The 20,785-nt window shown below is 38.2% G+C and overlaps 1 protein-coding gene across 2 annotated transcripts in view; it reads left to right on the forward strand.

The window, feature by feature from the left end:
- The window catches only part of LOC117407346 (ATP-binding cassette sub-family C member 4-like), a 58,898-nt gene that overhangs the window by 25,217 nt on the left and 12,896 nt on the right, over positions 1 to 20,785 (forward strand). The window contains exons 19-25 of one of the 2 annotated variants that reach the window (XR_009329419.1): positions 315 to 461; positions 6,748 to 6,827; positions 16,399 to 16,549; positions 17,824 to 17,943; positions 18,676 to 18,786; positions 19,401 to 19,501; positions 20,116 to 20,320. Coding sequence is in view for 1 of the 2 variants with exons in the window: in XM_034012284.3 (XP_033868175.2) it covers positions 315 to 461; positions 6,748 to 6,827; positions 16,399 to 16,549; positions 17,824 to 17,943; positions 18,676 to 18,786; positions 19,401 to 19,501; positions 20,116 to 20,307 (902 nt within the window). In the remaining variant the exon portion in view is untranslated. The remainder of the gene's footprint in view (positions 1 to 314; positions 462 to 6,747; positions 6,828 to 16,398; positions 16,550 to 17,823; positions 17,944 to 18,675; positions 18,787 to 19,400; positions 19,502 to 20,115; positions 20,321 to 20,785) is intronic. The other variant, XM_034012284.3, reaches the window with a different exon arrangement.

Genomic DNA, 20,785 nt, shown 5'->3' on the forward strand with positions numbered 1-20,785 from the left:
AATAGCTGTAACAAATACAGCCAAGCACAGATTTCATATATTTTGTTACGACTGCAAACAGATATGTTGTACATGTAAACCGGGGGAGGACAGGCAGGAACTGGCGAACACACCGCAAGCAAGCATCTTAAGCACTGTGCAAAAGAGCCGAGCTCATCTGCATTTGTGGTTTTAGAGCTGGTAACCTCATCTTATCTCAATGACAGGACAGAATCCTTAACGACAGTGTGTCACACAACGTTACGTACACCTGTAACTGATCTTATGAAAAGTGATCTTTCCACATTTTAAGATTGTTCGTTTTTGTTTTTTAGGTTTAACCGTGGTAACTGTAATATTTGGATTTCTTCGAAGCCTGCTGTTCTTTAAGGTGCTAGTAAACTCAGCACAGACTCTGCACAACCAAATGTTTCAATCCATACTGAGAACTCCAGTTCGGTTCTTCGATATAAATCCTATTGGTAAGTGACTTTTTTTAGTTCTCTTCTACAGTATGTATATTAAGGAGGATTTGCTGGCTATGTAGAGTGGCTCTCCTAGCCAGAGACATACAGTGAGGGAAGCGTATGTTTGCTTCCTGGCTGTGCCAAGTTCTCGTTCTTGACTGGAGTTGATTGTGTAATGAAATGGAACGTAATTGGATGTTCTAAATTTGGGGTAAAATAATTTGACTTAAAAATAAGAATGCTTCCTTGCTGAGGGCATAGTGGCAAGGCATGTATACATGTGAAGAAATACAGACTCTTTTAAAATAATATTTCAACTGTTCTTATGTAAACATAAGTGGGGTCGTATAATAATATTTGCTCTTTTTCCACCTTTTTAAATGATTTGCTTTATTTCACCACTAGAGTGCAGCCTTTTATTGCTGTACATGGTTTCAGCAGGAAAAGTTGTGAAATCAAATCAGGTTCCATATTTTGAAGACACCAAAAATATGCCAAGCAAAAATCCCAACCTTTATTAAATGTAAATGTTATTCATAGAACTAAATAAGTTCCATTCAGTTGGCCAGGAACAGCATTTTGTGAACACCTCCAATTTGAATGTTTTACGTTATAAATATTCTCTCACTAAGTAACAGCTACAGGTTGCAGACAAAAGTATTGGCACTCTATGCTTATTGTACCATAATTCAAGGTAACAAATTAAGGACAAACATTTAGTAAACTTTAACCACTTTTTAATAAAACAAAAAGCAAAATGCACAATTTCTAGAAATGTGACAAATAATCTTTATCAAAAAACAAACACATTTATTTCATTGAATGTAATCGTTCATGACAAGAGCGCTGGCAACCTTGTTTTAGTATTTCATGTGTCCTCCTTTTACTTTTATTCTGACTTTTAGACGTTTATGATAATTCCAGTATGTTACAGCTTGTTGGTGAAATCTGGGCCCATTCTGTCTTGCATATTTCCTTCAGCTCAGCCAGACTGGATACACAATGCTTGGCTACAGCTTTTTTCAGATCAGTCCAAAGCATTTCTATTGCGAATCCCATTCCAGAACTTTTATCCTTTTGTTTTCTTCAAGAATTCCAGAGTTGTATGCTTTGGGTCATACCATCCTCTGCTGTGTTGCCAATACGCTCTTCAGCAGATGTTGGAAATAATTAGCTCTTTTTTTGGCTATTGACTTTATAATGCAGCTTTGTTTACTGTGTAATGGTTTTCACTCAATTAATGTATTAATTTAATAACATTTAGAAACCTTTAATGTAAAAGTAGCAAAAAAGGTTTTTATACTGATTGTTTGTTAAACCTACCATACATTTTGTATTTTGGTCTTTGTGGCTAATTCACTTGCGAGTGCAGGCAGGAGCGACATTGATATATTGCAATCAGTGGAAACACTGATTAGAGGATATCTTGAATACTAGAAGGTATTTGTACAATAGCGTTGAGCAAATACAGAACAATTTGCCCTGGGAACCTTATCTGACACCTTTTGATTACTGAATTAGCTTAGTAGGCTATAGTTGAAAAAGTTCAGCTGACAGGTGGGCCTAGCAAAGCTGCACTGAGTGATCTGCTATAAGTGATTTAAACGTGAAGGTGTACATACTTGATCACAGTAAGGATTTTTCACTGTAGTAAACATTTGGTTTTCCTCCAACAAACAGCAGTTTGTACAAATAAATCTCCCAAGTATACAAGATTGTGTCAATAAACAGTAAATAGATTTAGGTAGTAATATTATTATAATCTGTAGAAACCAAATGTGTCGATTGATTGATTGATTTTATTTATTTATTTGTGTCCCAAATCAATTCAGAATAAATGATTGAACTAAATGTTGCTTCAGTAGAGAATGCTTGTTTAATGTTATGCCAGTAAAAAATGATTCCAAATACATCTAGCTTTTTCAATGGATGGCTCTGTATTACTACCCCCTGCTAAGGATGCATATCCCCACTGGGGGTTACAGTGCAGTATGACATACTTCAGAGTTTTGCATCTCGAACAGTGTGCATCTCATATGCTCACAATTTAGCCCAAGGTATGTTATGTATGAGAATCACAGAGCATGTGTTTGTCTTTCTCTATGTCATGTTAGAACTGCTTATCCAATTGTCATAAAACCTGCTAAGGACCTTCTTTAACACATAACCTACAGGGTGTAAATAGAGTCTGACTGTATATCACACATGCATCTTGAGAACCGCTTCTCAAATTGTAAAGACTCTTAACGCTATTCTTTAGCAAACGGTATTGAGACTATATCATAATCTTGGTCTGTATATCAAACATACTGTACATTCATTTACAACTGCGGCAGGGGATGAATGTTATTGATATGCTTGAGATACATACTGTAGATATATATAGACATATAGATATATATATAGATAAATAGATAAATACATTTTTCTTATCTCATAATCAATATACATCTATAATTGTTAATAGTCTATACTATTTAGAACCTAAGACATGACGACATATAGTATCTGCCATAATGACTCATAACAACCACATAATAAAACACTAACTATGATTTGAGGGTGTTAAGATGCTGTGACGCTGCCAAATATTTGGAGTAGGTGGAGTGATTTTAAGACATGTTTTGGTTCACAGTGTTTAGAACAAACATTGGTTTTTTTTTTTTTTTTTTTTTTTTTAACTCTCTTATACAACAGTGTAGAACTTGGTGTGACTTTTAGAAATAGGTTTATGGGAGGAGCTCTTTTACAGCTCGTAATGTGAGAGTTTTATTTGATTGTAAAACTGCTTTACAGTTGCTGTTATCTGATTGCTGTTGTGTTGCTATCAGTTACCATTGTGCAGTAGGGCCAGTCATAAGGAGCTGCCCATGTCAAGTAAACAGTGCAGAGGATTAAACTCGGATCTTTCCCCTTCGTAAGCCCTTTTAAAATGATGTCTTGACTTCCTTAAAGGATTTTGTTTTTGCTGAAAAAGTTCTGTAAGATATTTTGAATCCATTAACCAAGTAAATTTGAACCAAGGCTGTTTCCATTGGGGCTTGCTTGAAGAATCTGGAGAATTGTTCAGTAAAACAAAAGAGGTCTTCCCCAGGGTTACATCATTAATCTAGGGGGGGGGGGGGGGGGCATTTTATTTCAAAATCAGAAGCCCTAACCAATACTAATCACACTGCCTGCACATTCCTGACAGCTGCCTTGTCCCTAGTGTGATGGCTTTGGAGAATGTACAGTATAATTGACCCATGCTCAGCTTGTCACTGTAGATTTTCTCTGTAAATGTTTATTCTTTTTTAATTTAAATGTACTAACTAGGATAATCCCTACCGAGACTGTTAGCCACAGTCTTCTGAGCAAGAGGTGCCTAAGCAAATGAATAAGTAAAGCATAGCACAGCATTTCCCAATAATAGTACATTATACAGTCTCTTTAAACATCTTGGTGTTAGTAATTGGGACTTTTTTCTGGTATCTGTAGAACCACACTGTCCTAACCTTGCTTCAGCCAATTCTTTTTTAAAGAAGCTACCCAACATTCTGTTAACACCTACTCAAACAGCTGCTTATTTTATGTGCGGATTTAAAACTGATTTATATATTTATCTAAGGGGGGGGCGGGGGGGGGGGGGGGGGATTTGTTTTCTTCACTGTGCTGTAAGAAGCATAATCTCATGGCAGATGTAATCTAAAATTCTAATGTGGACTTCACATTTGAGAGTGTGTGTGTGGAGGTAGGGTGATATGACTCCCCACTGCTGCACAGTTAGACAATTTAATTGCATCAAGGAAATATGGATTGCAAGGCCCTCAACCCAGCACCATACATAATTGATTCATAATGTGTTAGTATTGGCGGTGTGGAGTACTGGGGAATAGGCAAGTGTCGTTACTTAGAAGCCAGTGACTGACAGGTGATCTTTGCTCCCAGGGACTGCCCACTTCGCTCTTCAGTTCAATGTAATTCAATTGTATTTATTTAACTAGGATAAGAACAGCAATTTAGGCAGCAGTAGCATTCCCAAAACAATTGGCACAAAAGATACAACATATAATACCTTCAAATCTAAAGCAAAAAAAACCCTGTAGTCTGGCCGGGCGCCTGCGGGCTTGCCTGTAAGCTGCCCAGAGTTGCGTTGTCCTCCGACGCTGTAGCTCTGAGACGGCTGCACGGCACACGCTTCGGAGGACAGCGTGTGTTCATCTTCGCCCCTCCCGAGTCAGCGCAGGAGTGGTAGCGGTGAGCTGAGCCTAAAAATAATTGGGCATTTCAAATTGGGGAGAAAATAATAAGGAAACAAGCTATAAACCTCATGGCGCTCGACTGATAAGTGTCCTTACAGCAATCAAATTCACTACCTTAATCTTTTTACTGTTTTTTTTAACTGAAAGAATGTGCCAAAGTAATCTGATAGCTTGCCCCTCATAGTAATTTTACCCACATCTTACTTTTTTTTGTGTTCTTCATCAGCAGGTCATTGTATTTAAATGCTTAGTTTCAAGATGCACTCCATTTAGTAAAAATATTTTTTTCAGGCATACATTTGGAATGAAGGTGAAACAAATGTTTAGACGAAACATTTTCTTGAAACGTTTGTCATTGAATTTACTAAGTTTCTCTTAGTATTTCTAAATGTACCACTATTGAGTGTTTTATAATTATGGATGGACTAACTGTCCCTGTCCAGCCTTTCACATTAAATAATATACTAGGTATTGTTACAGTAGTCCATTTTTAAGTTCGTGGTCTAGGCATTTAGGGAAGGGCCATGGGTTATTTGGTATGGTAGCAGACCAGAGTCATGTGTTCCATCAATAGAATGCTCTCTTTACTAGAGACCATTGGATTTTTCCATTGTTCTTGTATTTGGGTAGAACTTGGTTCAACCTATTTCACCACTAGAATGTCAACTGCATGGAAGGCACTGAATGCATTACACCAACTGCCCTGTCTCCACCTCAAAAACTATCAGCCACCATGTTTTGTTATTAAACATACTGTAAGTCTTATTTCCCAGTGTATGTTTGTTGCCTGGGAACTTAAACCCTCAACCACGGGTACACCCAGTTGTTTTCGGCACATTTGCAATGTTCTTTCAGGTTGATGGAGTCCTAACTTTTCTTGCGTGGCTTTGGGTGCAGTGATTAGGACTCATGTTATGAACATATCAGTGCAGGTGTGATGTAATCTCGTGTACAAAGGACCCACAAGAAAGTGCCGATCGAGCACCTGCAAAACCAAAAGGGGATAATGAACACCTGAACACACTGGAGTGAACGCAATTAAAGGCATTGACATAGCTGCTTCTAAAAGAATGGCAGGTACAGAGGTTTTGGAACCTTTTTGTTTCGGAACAAAAGAGCTTCTGGTGTATTCAGTGCAGAGTACACAGGCTTTGTATAATAAAGGCGATTCAATGAATCATTGTTTAATTTAGATATAGCTCAATATTTGACCATCCGATAGTCCTGAATGTATACATAATACTCAGCTGACAGTCACGCAGGAAAATGTGATTAATTTTATAAACTAGAAATGATAAATCGCCAGATTAGATTATTACAAAGAATTACTGTACATTGCATCGATGAAACAAACATTCTGTACATATAGCACAAAAAGTACAACATACACGGTGAAAACAAAGTCAAGTGGGGGGGTGCACAATCTTTGTTCCAGTGATACTTACTGAAAGTAGTTTCTCAATAGGTAACTGGCTTTCAGTGGAAAGCCCTTGAAACAAGCTTTAAAAAACTATTTGTCTAGCCTAAAGTTAATCAAAATGGTCCTTTTCACAAGCTTTGCGCTATGTGAGAAATGAGTTACTCAACCTTTCTTTAGCATGCATACTACAGTTATCGTGGAACCTTTTTCTCTGTCATGCTTGGTCAATGTATCATCACCCACATATGGAGGATACCAGAATTTGATCCGCTTGAGCTGTTAAACCCAGCTTGCATAACTGCGGTGTATCTGTCAATTCTAGTACTGTTTTCGGGGTCCAAACTGCTTTTGGACATTAAGGCTTTCTCTTCAACTTTACGTGGCTGGGGCAAGTGTGTCACAACAGCAGCAGCAGCAGCACTTAAATTGAGTGGATGATGTCAGCTTTCTCCTGCTCTTCATTGCATTAGTGTCGTCTCTTAGCCAGGCAACTGCTAACAATGGGGTGGCCTACTGTCTCATAAAATACAGTAAGTTTATGGCTTTCCAAATCCCCTGCTAAAATGCCATTATTTCATGAGGTGACATTACTCTTTTAAAAATGTTATTTTATTGAATATCTTGCATTATTTGATTTCAGGGAGAATCCTGAACCGTTTCTCCAAAGACATCGGCCAGTTGGACAACTTGCTTGCCTTGACGTTTGCTGACTTCGTCCAGGTAAGGCGGTTCATCTGCGAATCATGAATTTTACACTGTGAGATGATTTCATGGTCTGCTGGGCCTGCTCTGCGGCCGGTGCCCCTTGTGATCACAAAACAATTACTTTGGGATTAATAACTTGCCTGACAGAGCATTAACGCTGCTTTAATAAAAGTGTCTGCACACGAGCAGAGGGTGGACTGACAATTTCAATTAAGCACCATTAGCAGCCACTGGAAAAGTTAATGGGAGTCCTAATTATTGGGAAGGTGGAGCCTGGGTATTCAGTGTCATACGCTGCCTCTTGTTCAGCCACCCTCCAGCTCTCTGGCACATGTCCAGGTAGCATTACGAAATCTGACCGCAATACAGAAACAGTTCACTCTCACGAAATATGATGAACCAGCTCATGCACCTATTAGCACAAAGAAGGGAATGTTTGCTGCACAATCTGAGGTTCAGGAGCGGGTGTGGTTCCTTGGTTAAGCATAGACAAAAGAAGAACAATGCTGGGATGAACACAATACTGTCAGTAATAAAAGAGTGATGTTAATGGCAGATAAAAACCTTGACTGGAACAAAAGCCATCTTAAATGGTGGAAGCACAAAAGATCAAAAGCACAAAAGCCTGTTTTGTACTCTGATTTTCTCCTTTTTTATGCTATGTTAGATAAAGATTAAAAATGAAAATAAAAAGAAAAACATATTTAAGGATACTGTCAGAAATTGAAATGCAATGAATTACATTATGGGATAAAACATACATAAATAAAGGTTTACCATGTTAAATCTGTTTCCTGATATACCAGTATTTTATGTTTTTAGTTAGACTTCATGGGTTTACCTGATTCAAAAACAAAAAACCAGTTTGGTTAGTCCCAGTAATTAAGTATCCCCCACAAGGTGAGCCTCTATGAGTCTGTCAGCCCCCACACCTACTACTGCTAGTATTTCATAGTGCTGGGATGTACATGGAATTTTCATATTAGGATATCCGGTCAAAATTTAGAGAAAGTATTCAAATATTCTATGATTTTGAAAAACACAATCAAAGCCATTATATCTAATGCTGTGTAAAAGTAAAAAGTAACCCTTTCCATGCTGCATTGCTTTAAACCCCAGCTATGCTTTGACGTAGGGTCTTCATAGTTGGCAGTATGTGATTCTCAAAGTGCCATTACAGGTGCTGTCCAGGGAACATTAACCCTTTCAGTGCCGCATTGTTGTAAACCTTTGAAAATATCCATGATAGTCTTTTTTTCACATTTGTATTTTACTTCATGTTTACACATCATTTGATGGGATGTGACGTACCCCTGAGAATGCTACCAGGAGTGTTTCCATTTCTAGTTGTACCTGTGTTGGTCGTGGTTATTTATATTCTACAATGATGACTTTTGACAAAACATTCATAACATTAATAAACACTACTTCTAATAGCTTTACAGTATACACCACCAAGACAGTTTCTAGCAACTCTACATCATAAAGTAAGATAAACCGCATGAACTTAATTGTCAAGCTGGGAAAAAAATAGGAAATGCAAAGCAGGGAGAAGCCTGTACTGTATATAAACCCACTGTAGTAATTATTCTGATTTGTAACGTGCATATTTTTAATAAATGGGACATTAATTAACATTTCTTTCTAGCAAACAATGACCATGTCTGACAATGCTATGGATACTGGCTGATTCTAAGGAATAACTCCCCCCCCCCCCCCCCCCCCCCCCCCCCCCCCCCATAAGAAATGGGCTTGAACAGGGTTCATTAGTCTCTACACAAGCTTTGGGTTGAACAATTTTGAGTAGACATAATTTGTAGTTTGGTAGCTTCAACGTTTTCTTGCACTGTAGAGAGACCTCTGTGCTTCAGCTATGGCACAGTGCTTGGCATATGCTAATTTAAGTCCCCTTTTCTAAAAACAATGCCGAGAATAAAGCTAATTATTTCAGCATGTACCATATGTATGGCTATGCATTGTGTGGGCACAATGTACTCTTTCCCGGCTTTAAAAAATGCAGGTTTATTGTGCGAGGTACAAAGGTGGCATCATTTTGACAAAGTGCTTTTGTTTGGCGCCCATTATATTTTTGTTTGCAGGTGCCTTTTAAAAGAACATTCTTTAATTCTTTCAGGAAGAGCTGTTTTCCCTCTTTTTACAAAGTATTAGCCAGACAGAAAAGCCACTGATCCTTGCCATTGTTGTTCATTCTCTGAGGGACGTTTCCCAACAGTCATTGTTTAAATGGTTGTCAAGGGGAATAAAGTGAAACTTAATAAACAATGCAGTAACTGCTTTATCTCACTGTGTGGGGGATTAGCATTTAAGCAGTGGCCTTTTATACTGGGGTTAGCACTTGGCAGTTTTAAAGAGGACCAAATATTCTTAATCTGGTGCTTCTCCCAAGCGATATTTTATTCTCTGTGGTTTAAAGACCATTTAACCGTGCATTTGAGATACTTGAAAGGAACTATACCTTTCTCTTTTTCAAATTGACGAAGAAAGAAATAGTGAAATCATCTATTTAAAACCACCTAAGGGAATTAGAACATTTGGCTTTTGTGAAAGGTTGACCTTTAAATCCCAGGTTGCTTTTTCATTTGAAAACTGGCCAATTTAGGATGTGAAACCAGAGGGCCTGGATATAAAGCTTGTGAAGGACAGGACAGGAGGAAGCACAAAGGCCTTGGCCTGACCGCTTTGACAGCTTGAGAGTAGGGGTCTACCTAAATCGCGATTTCGCGGAAATCGTGAAATTGAGGGGTCACCGCGAAATTCACCTCTTAGGGGCCAATGCATACAAACAAGTACGGAGAGGAAAAAAAAGAAACCTTGTTTTAAATGAACTACTGCACAACGCAAGCAATGCAAACTACGTGTCTTCCTTCTGTAGATAGCATTTTTTTATTCCTTCGCCGTCCCGTGGGCATTGCACTTAAGCAAAAAACAAACAAAGAAAAAACGTCCACAAATAACATTTACAAAAAAAATTCTCCAAAGCAGTTAAAGTTCTTGTTTACTATTCAAATGACAAAGTTTTAATCAGCCTATCAGTGCGTCTTTACTGCTTTTATGTGATCTGTACGGGGTGGGAAAAAGTTGGTGTTGCATGGTTTTGATTTAGGTTGCTAAAATCTACTTTTCAGCATTGGAGGTAAAATAGTAGAAATGGACAACAAAGAAAGCAAAGTATATTTCGGCTGATGATCGTTTCAGATATTTCCCAAAGAAACTGTACATGCAGACTGAGGTAATTGTTTTGCATATCTGAATGTGTCTGGCGAAAATACGATCTATCGCTATTTAGCTTCAGAATCACACGTTAAACAAAAGGCTACTACAGAGGCTGCTGAACAGAACGGAAAATAAACAGCTTTCAGAAACCAAACTGGAAAGTCAGCGCAGACAAGAAGTATTCCTGTCTGCAAGTTAAATCAGTACTAAAACGATCCAGCACAGCCACCTCGCTTCAACCTGAAGGGAGGTGTTAAAATTTGCGTAAAGTAACAAATATTCGCTGCTTCAATAAGCATTGGTTAGGACACACCTAATAGATATACATTTCAGTCTTTACAGGAACAATACTGAGTTACAGCATGTTTTACATCGTTTTTTAAATACAGTAATCCATCGTATATCCGCCCGTCACGTAGCCGCACTAAGTGTTTATCCGCCATGATCAAGCTCTTCAGCACAGTGTGAGTGAGAGAGAACCAGAACCAGGGTCGGCAAGGAGAATAATCCTTTATTGAATGCTTAATTTAGGCTGCACGAAATAATTGAATTTAAAACCTCAGTAATCATTCCTTAAAAATAAAAGGGCTATAGAGAACTAAACAGTTCAAAATACGGGTCCAGTAAAGTGGAGCTACACTGTATTTACATTGTTTAATATGTGTACTTACAACAGCATTACGTGTATATGATCGGAAAATTGTACTTTTCTAAATAAATGTTCTTAATGTATGGAGTGCCTTTAGTAACATAGCTACAGTGTAACTGAAAGTTGTTAACATACCTGTATTGTGTATGCAGTTGCAAGAACCTGAAAATGTGTAATATAGGCAAATGTGTGTTTTGGGGGTTTTTATGAAGAAATTATGCATTATTGCATTATACTTATGTTGATATATAAATGATTCTTCATATTATTTCACAAAGTTTCCTCACTGCATGGCAGACAGTGTGAAGCTCTTCACTAAGTTTGGACTATTTTCACGTGAATGACTAGAAAAAGGAAAAGTGGCTGACTAAGAGGCTGAGAACGACACCAGCAGTCATGTGCCTCAGAGCCCCGTGTGAAAGTCGCCAAAACATGTGTGGTCTCACAGCATTGTGGTCCAGTACATTTTTCACATAGCTTGACTTTGCCCTGATATTCAGTGGATAACCCTGCGGATGACAGATCAGTTGTCTTTTAGTTCACAGGTGTCTTTTGTCAATAGAAAGCTGTATGATATTCTACCCCCACTAGGCATGTTACGAATATAAACTCAGCAAAGGAGTTAGTTCTGTCACTAAGGCCCTTGTTCTTGTTGCTGCCCACTCACCAGAAATATTAGTTGGCTCTTCCCCTCAGGAAAGTTTGTTTTTCAGCAAGAACCTTTCCCTATCCTTTTTCTCTTAATCTTAAACCAGACCTCAATTTTATTTATTTTTTTTGTGTTTGCGAGTGCGAGAGCGAATATGAGCTTGGATGTGAAGGCATGTGAATGATCTTGCAGCTGGACTTTGGAGAATGAGCAATGATTTATAGGAAAGAGTGAATTACAAAACCTTTTTTCCAGACCAAAAAAAACCCAACAAAAATCAACAGCTTGACTGAGCCCAAATAACTGACTTTTCATTGGACACAAAGACCTAATCCTTAGACCACTTGAGCCACCAATGTAGGCAGTGACTGAGACCACCACGGAATGTGTCAGTCCCTCCTCACCACACACAAAACACATTGACTGCAGCTTTATGAAGTGAAAATGCTGAAGAAAGGGAAAATGTGAAGGAGGTGTCCACAGTCATTTTTCTAAGAGTAGCTGCTGCATCTGGGTATGTTAAACAAAGGGGCCTGAAGACAGGGATAATAGCATGGATCACTTGCATTCTGGCATGTAAAAGAGTGGAAATGCCTTCCCTTGTTTCAGCACCACTGACCCTTACATTTGATTGTGCGACCATGTCAGGGAAAGTGTGTAGAAAAAATTCCAGCAATAATGCTTCACATGCGTCTTTGTCATTTTGTTATTCCAGTGACTGTTCTTGCTTCAAAACTCTGCACACAGCCGCTGAATTGAGAAGAAAGGGGCCCTGCTGACACTCGATCTCGGAGGATGTTTAATTGTCAGAGATATGTTTATGTTGGATTGTGGAACAACAGTTCCTATCGGCACAGAACACAAATATTGCAATTTTGTCCAATTTTCTAATTTTATTTGGACATCAAAGTGCAGATTAGTATCGCTTACAAAATAAAGCAGTTAGGCAGCTGAGATCTGAATGAAGTATGGGTACAGCATCGTGCCCGCTTCAGCTAAACCACCAAATCGCATGCCTACAGTAGCCTTCTATTCTTGCTGGAAAGCAATTAGAGGTAATGCTTTATTTAAACTGTTTATATACACAAGCATTTCTTTCACTTTCATGTGCATCAGGCTTTAGATTTGGGAGGTTGTTTATTGTAATTGACCTCATCTGTATGTAGGGTGGGTGGGGCAAGGCTTTCTGAGATTCTGACATGATAACTGGCAGACCAGGCAAATTGATCAAACAAGAGCATGGCGACACTAAATCATCAGGGACTTAGTAAGGCTCGGCTAAAAAATAAATTGTCCTGCTTGGCTTGTTTGCCTCAAATGAACTATATTTTCAGTAACAAAACAGAATCATACTACTAAATGTTACCTGCAAGACAAATGTGTACAAGTGGCTATTTCCATCCTGTTACTGTGAAGTTTGAACATTTGACACTTTTGAATTAGCTAGTGCCATGTCCATGTGCCATATAAGTTATAACCATACCTGCAAGATGCATTGGACCTTGCTGTGCTGTTTCCTATCCGCCCAGATCACTTGAAATAACTTTGTGTCTTCGTTCTTTGCTAGTGATTCTAGTTTAAACCAGAAGTGATATAAAAATAGAACTTAAAAATGAAGCCTCCTGGGTTAATAGAAATGTCACTGCTGGTACCTAAAAAGTTGTTGCACATGTACCAGAAAAAAAAAATCTTTTCAAACCTGTATGATCTTGCAATCAAGAGATACCGTTTCAGAAGTATTAGCGTGTCACTTGTAGTATATACTAGTATGTTCTGTAGCAGCCAATCTCTGAAGTAACTAGCATATTGCAGAGTAGCATTTCAATCATTCTTGTCCGGTTTAATGGCTGTTGAGGGATAGCAGTATTTGCGGTTCTACTTAATTTACCTGGGGTCGAGATTTATCCAGTCATACCTGTGTGTACCTGTAGCTACCAAATGAGACTGACACTAGAATTCTGCCCAGCCCCTTGTGGATACTTTTACCTTTGCATCATTATGGAATCTCTAATTCTAGTAGTTTCAGCTTGATGCTTGATGGTTTACACTACACCACAGTGGTAGCAGAAATATAGTCGGAATACCCTGTGCTGTAAACATGTGGTTATCCACATGATAAGATCTGTAATTAAGGTGCTAAATTAATGTGTGCTGTCTGGACTGATGGCTGGTTATGCCTGATTCTTTGCTGTCCAGGTCACAATTTTCTGATTTATAAACGATATGTACTTGAACATTTAATACATTGTGTATTTAAGTCTGCATTCTAAAATACTAATTTGGAACAGTTTCTGAAATTCCTAGTACTAATGACAGTTTTAGGACTTTTTATTTCATTCACTCAGTGTAAACTGAACCACCATATTCCTTTCTCTGCATGTTACCCGTGTCTTCTCTCCCAACTCCCAGTATTTCTTCCCTTGATCCCCACAACTGGTCACTTGCTCAAGGCACTGCTGCAGGAAGTGAACTGCTAGCAAGATGAAGTGTGGCTGGGCAATGGCTCAGGCTGACACCCCAGCTTTAAAAAAAGCCAGGCAGTAGAGAAAGAATTGTGCTTCCAAAGTAGGTTTGAACTTAAGGGAGTGAAATTTAGCATTGGCCATGTACTGTACATGCTGTGTCGGGGGCCTAATATGAAAAGTGACTTGTCATTTTGCAATTACAAAGGTGTAGCTGTGGTTTTCTAATGTACTGCTAAATCACACTACGTCAAACAGTGATTGCTAGTGCGTAAATGGGGATGTCCCACAGTTGGCAGTTCCATACTAGTAAGAACTGACTGATCGAGGCCTGGGGGAGAAAGCTGAAACCACAAAGTGTAGAAAAGACTCATAGTGGTTTGAGGAGTGCCAGTCATTATGTGAAAAGTAAAATACTTAGCTACTAGTTTCACACCATACTCTTTGGGAACATTTAGTTCTCTCCTGCCTGGCTTTAAAGAGACGTCCTCATTTTAAAAATCTTCATAATAACATAGTTAATTTACCTTTCTAAATGATCTGTAATACTACTTGTCTCAATTACTTAGATTAAGAGAATAATTATTTTAATCTGTTTTTGCAATACAGCAGGTGTCCCACAACTTGTAGGAGGCCTGTGTATTTTTGTTTCATTCCATTAAAGTGTTAAACTATAGTTACTGTTTAAAATTCATACCGTGCTTCAATGGCATAGCAAATATGAAATTATCATGCCGATCATTTGATTTCCTTAAAACAAAAAAACAAAAAAGTCCTGGTCTAATTCCATTATTAGGTATTTCAAAGGAGAGAGTTATATTGTTGAATGCATAGAAAAAAATGTGTTTAATTCTCAAAATCCATCAGGATTAAGTACCTACTGCAGTAGAGTCCTGCATCGGGTTGGGTACCCGCGGGTGACCCGCAAAAGCAGGTCGGGTTCGGGTCGAATGTGAACTTTTTCGCGGTTTGCGGTTCAGGTGCGGGTCAAAACAAAATAATTTTCAGGTCTGAATTTGAATCGCCAGAAATGTTTTCTGTCCTTTCAGCGTACCCGTCTGTAACCTCTTCCCAAATAATGTATTAGAAGGTAAATGTACCTGTATTTCCTGCACTAAAGCAGGAGACAATTAGGGAGGAGTCAACTGACTAAGCAGTGTTGTTCCCGCTTGTTTGATACGTTGCAAGATCTTTTTATCACGTCTGCTTGGTGATATTAAAAATGTTTGTGAACGAGGTGAAACAAAAGATAGCGCAGGGTTTATATCATGTAGTTCGAGAGGTAAATCAAAAGCATTGAATTATTTTGAAATCATAGCGAATGAAAATAATAAACATGTGACTGGATCCGTTGCTTGTAAAACCTGTCATTATGTCAAACCTGTCAGAACTGGTAGATTATCTCTGTGAAAGCACAGGTGTAGCTCCCTTTCAACTGGTGACACGAAAGGAATAGACAGGTATTTTATGGTAAAGTAAGTTAGAGAGAGTTAATGTTTCTATGTTTTAAAATATATCCAGACCACTAGAGAAAGTTACCACGCTGTATAGCCTATTGTGTAATCTCAATCCGTGGAGAATGATAGAGATATCTGTGTATGAATGTGAGAGAGTCAGTTCATGCAGGCAGTAGGTAAAGGACAAAGACTTGTGGGTTTGGGTCGGGTTGCAGGTCTTATTAAAATGGGTCGGGTCAGGTCGTTGGTAAGAAGACGGTGTTGCAGCGGGTTGCGGGTTCGTGTTGGGTCCTGTAGTAGCGGGTCTGGGTCAGAAGTGGGTCATAAAGAAAGACCCTATACTGCAGCCCTGCCTTGTGTATTGTATTGTCAAAAGCCTTAGAGTACAGTAAGATTTAGCCACAACAAATATGTGATTGACAAAGATTGTAACTGAGCTTTTCCCCACAGGCCAAAGTACAGAAGAGTAAAAACCACATTGACAACTGATGGATACATTATATGTTCATGCTTCTGCAATGCCTTGCTTAATATAGTTTATTACTTGCAGTAGAATGTTCAAAAAGAGTTAATGAATCTTTTTAAGGACACAATATCATTTGACTCACAAATTACCAGGTTTACTTCTCTGCATAGCTAGAAACACCTCGCAGTGCAACTTCATACATTTATTTATTTATTTATTTATTTATTTATTTATTTATTTATTTATTGCTTTGACTTGTATTTACTGATTTTTTTTTTTTTTTTTTTATACAGTGCCTTGCAAAAGTATTCAGACCCCTGACCAATTCTCTCATATTACTGAATTACAAATGGTACATTGAAATTTCATTCTGTTTGATATTTATTTTAAAACACTGAAACTCAAAATCAATTATTGTAATATGCTTCTGCAGCTGTGAACTCTATCCATTGCTATTCCTCCACAGAGCAGGGATAGCTATGTGAGATTCAGCACAGTAACCCACAATCATCCAGTCCTGACCTAGTGTTATCAGCCTTTTAGGAGGACAGTGAGCTCCGGGAGTGAACAACTACTGCATTAACCCCCCCCCGCCTCACCTTGCCCTTTGGCTCATGCTTTTTAAAGAGATAATAAACTGACAACACATGTTTTATTTTCCCTCCACAGACCTTCCTGCAGATTGTGGGTGTGATAGCCGTGGCTGTGTCTGTAATCCCCTGGATTATAATCCCGCTCATTCCACTCTTGATCATTTTCATAATCCTGCGCCGGTATTTCCTGCAGACCTCTCGAGATATCAAGCGCTTGGAATCCACCAGTAGGTTTTAAGAAGCTCATTCTTTTTTCTTGGCCTTTTTTTTATAAGCATAGCGTACTAATAGTGGTGAACTGAAATCAATGTGTATAAATCCAAGGCATTCTTTATTACAAGACATAGTAAGTAGTTCTCCAACAGTGCACCAGTTCAGCATGGCTAAATTACAGTGGATATCCAAGAGATCAGCAATTAGAAATCCACCCTCCCTGACTTACTCTGTAACCATAGGCACAGACCATTAATTATTATTGTTTTACAGCATGTATATCAACTGAAGATTTTAGAGGTGTACTTACTAACCTTTTAATTATGGTCTGTTCATTCACCTGTCCAGGTTTGTACGCTTGCACATAGCAGATTGTCCTCTCCTGCAGCAGTGTGGAGTAGTGGTTAGGGCTCTGGACTCTTGACCAGAGGGTTGTGGGTTCAATCCCCAGTGGGGGACACTGCTGTTGTACCCTTGAGCAAGGTACTTTACCTAGATTGCTCCAGTAAAAACCCAACTGTATAAATGGGTAATTGTATGTAAAATAATGTGATATCTGTATAATGTGAAATAATGTATAATGTGGTATCTTGTAACAATTGTAAGTCGCCCTGGATAAGGGCGTCTGCTAAGAAATAAATAATAATAATAATAATAATAATAATAATAATAATAGTTCAAGGAGCAAGATATATCATTTTATTTTGACAATTTCATCAACTCTTTTTGTATGCTTATTTATTTAAGGTGTTAAATAGCTTTAAGTATTTAGCCCACACTGCATGTGATAATGAGACGCATTCTGGGACACATTGCAATCCATACCTGAACCTCTTTTTTTTCTTTTTTTTTTCTCAAACTTTAAACTTGGAACACGTGGCTTATTCAAACAACTGTTTCAACACAGCTGTAAGGTTCATTGAGAAAGTACATTGTTAAAATGGCTGTTTGAAGAAGCTGTTGAATAGTCAGCCAGTTTGTTTTAAGCAATTTAAGATATTATGTACATTTACAAATTATGACAGCTTGTTTACTTTTACCCCAGTATTTTTTTATTATGTTTTATTCACAAATTTTCCCACTGGCTTTTCTACCCTATTAAAAAATGCCCAATTTAAATGTCTCCTGCTGTCAAGCCACTTGCCTCAGCGTCTAGCCTTTACTCGGTGATCTGGAGAAGCCGTACCCCAGTTTTAGATGTGGTAAAATTAATAATTGTGTGAAAAAATGGAAAGACATAAGCATCATGAAAATAAAAAGATTCCTGAGTCTTAATTATTTTTTTTAGCTCGGAGTCCTGTCTTCTCCCACCTGTCTTCGTCTCTCCAAGGGCTGTGGACCATTCGTGCCTTTAAAGCAGAACAAAGATTTCAAAGAGAATTTGATGACCATCAAGATCTCCATTCAGGTTAGCGTACCAATGACTTAGGAGGAAGATAGCTTCTTCAACCCTTGCGCAAACTCCAAGACATGCATGGCAAGATCTTCATTCCTTTTCTTATGTCTGTCTTGAAATAGAGTAAATTCTTTATACACCAGTAATTCAAACTGTATGAATTTGTTAAAAATTCCCAGTTCTTAATCTGGGCCACTGTGGCCTCTAATTGATTAACACTATATATTCATAACAGTTTGCCGAAATGTTATTAAACTTTGCATGGACGTTTGTTGACTCACGGTACTGACACCTTATTGACTGGGGTATTAAAGGAAAGTTCTGGTCATTCCATGTAAGGGAAGCTTGTATGAATTTGCAGATTGTCTGCCAACGCCACTTCTTGGTTTCCAGATGATAAAGACCTAATGCTTTGAGAGATTGGCTTCAGACACAACTACATTCTAGAACTATATTCTATGATGTATCCTTTCATTATATTTACAGAGCTGTCACTGCCAGTGTCAAAGCCTCATATCTCATATTGAGGCCATGTAACTTTAAATTTCTGCTGTATGGAGTAATTGTATTAATGTGGTAAACCAATTCTTTTGAATGTCTTTTATAATCCATTACTGATGTTGCACAGTCAAAAATAACTCTTTCACTGCCACAGGGCTTTAACCTCTGATTTAATGATTGGATTGTCTGAAGCTCTTTAATTAACAACCGTGTTTTATCAGGACTTTTTGTTCCTCCCCTCAGAGTCCTGGTTTTTGTTTTTAACCACATCACGGTGGTTTGCTGTTCGACTAGATGTCCTTTGTGCAATTTTTGTCACAACAATTGCCTTTGGATCTCTTCTCCTTGCGAATGGTAAGAAATGTGATTTGCTTTGCAATAACTAAGTATTTGCTAATGCACTTCCAGATTTGGATCAGATAGTCTCCTAAACTGGATGTTCTTCCCATTTAAGCTTGGTGCCATTGTAATAAAACCACCAGGTTATGTTTCAGACAAATTTGAACAAATACTAAACTGGTCACTAAACCTGAAGTGATGTGCTCTGTGTGTGTGTATGTATATGGAATATTAAAGATGTGGTGAAAAAACTTGATTGCCCACAAGGAAGGCTAGGTTATCTAAAGACATTTAAGTAATGGGTTTTATAGGAGCAACTGAGCTTTCTCATGCCCTAAAATAATGTTAATACATAGATATTGCTCCTGTGTACTTTCATCACTACCAATCTAAAATAGCCCAGTTCGACTGCATGTGGAGTGCAATTGTACTCCAGTGTTAAAACACGCTGACAAACAATGTGTTAAGGCTCTCGAAAGACAGATCCACTATCATAATTCAAAACAAAAAATAAATAACAATTTTTGGAAAATGAAATTGTGCTAGATTTAGGTCATATCCAGAAAATGGCGTCCTTTCGAAGCAGGGCAGTTTACATACTTCCCCTTTTTCTTTTTCCTGTTCTACAGAACTGGAGGCTGGCGACGTTGGTCTGGCGCTTTCCTACGCCGTCACTCTGATAGGAATGTTCCAGTGGGGTGTCCGGCAAAGTGCCGAAGTTGAGAATCAGGTAATTCATCCTATCATGAAAACAAAAAACAAGCAAAAAAAAATCAATCTCAATAAAACTTTGTCCAGTCATTACAAAAATCCCTCTGGTTTTTATTGAGAATCAGGTAAGATCAGGTTTGTTTGTACAATGTAGACATTGTTGCATACCACGATTTCTAACTGAAAACAATACATGTTTGACTTGGTAAAGAATACATGGATACAGAGCCCTGATGCGGAGTCTCAGTGCTGTGCTGTAGCATGCTAATGTTTGCTCTGGTTGACAGCTTCATTCACAGGTTTTTGTTCAAGGCAGCGGTACCTTCAACCACAAATCAAGCAGAGCTTCCATTCTCACAGCCCCAGTGTTTTCATTGACAGATTGTGCTGTGTTATTACAGGCAGTCATGGTGGCTCACTGCTATCATAATTAAGACGTGCCCACTAGTTGAAGAAGATCCACATCTCTTGGTCCAAAACTCCTCAAGTTGTAGGATTGTTGTCTGTAAATTTTACTACAAACGTTGAAATTCTTCACACCAAATGACGTAAATTCTGAAATTCTGCCGTGTACATTTTGAACTTTTTGTAGAAGATTAAGATGCGACACTAATTATGTACGACCACCTTCAGATGACGTCAGTGGAGCGGGTGCTGGATTACACTGAGCTGGAGAGCGAGGCCCCCTGGGTGACGGAGTGCCGGCCTCCCCCAGACTGGCCAAGGCACGGAGTGATTGTCTTCGAGGGAGTGAACTTTGCTTACAGCCGTGACGGGCCGCATGTTCTTAAGAACATGCATGCAGTTTTCAGATCCAAAGAAAAGGTTGGTATACTACGTAAGTTTCTATTAAATAAATAAAACATATTTGTTTAAAAAAAAACACTGCTACACTGTCAGGCATACAGTATTTGTTTGCAGACTCAATATCGTAACATTATGCAGGTGTTTTCAGTAGATTTAAGGCACTTCCATTAAGACAAAACAAATAAAAAAACTGAAAAACAAAATTAACATATAACTGCTAATTAGCATACTGAATAATGTATTCCACGCACCAAAACGCAGTGCATAAGCAATGAATCGTTTTAATGCCCCTATACACAACAAAAACATTATTGTGGTTATATAAACCAGAGCAATCATACATACAGTATATACATGCTTTTTTTTCATCTAGTGCCTTCATCAGTGATCCATTAGAAATAACATATTACTCATTCTAGTATTTTCTTTATTTTTGTACATATAACTGTATATGCACAATGTGTGTCCTTTCGAAAAATAAAAAAATACAAATACA

This window comes from Acipenser ruthenus, chromosome 8 (assembly GCF_902713425.1).
Source record: "Acipenser ruthenus chromosome 8, fAciRut3.2 maternal haplotype, whole genome shotgun sequence".
Taxonomy (NCBI): domain Eukaryota; kingdom Metazoa; phylum Chordata; class Actinopteri; order Acipenseriformes; family Acipenseridae; genus Acipenser; species Acipenser ruthenus.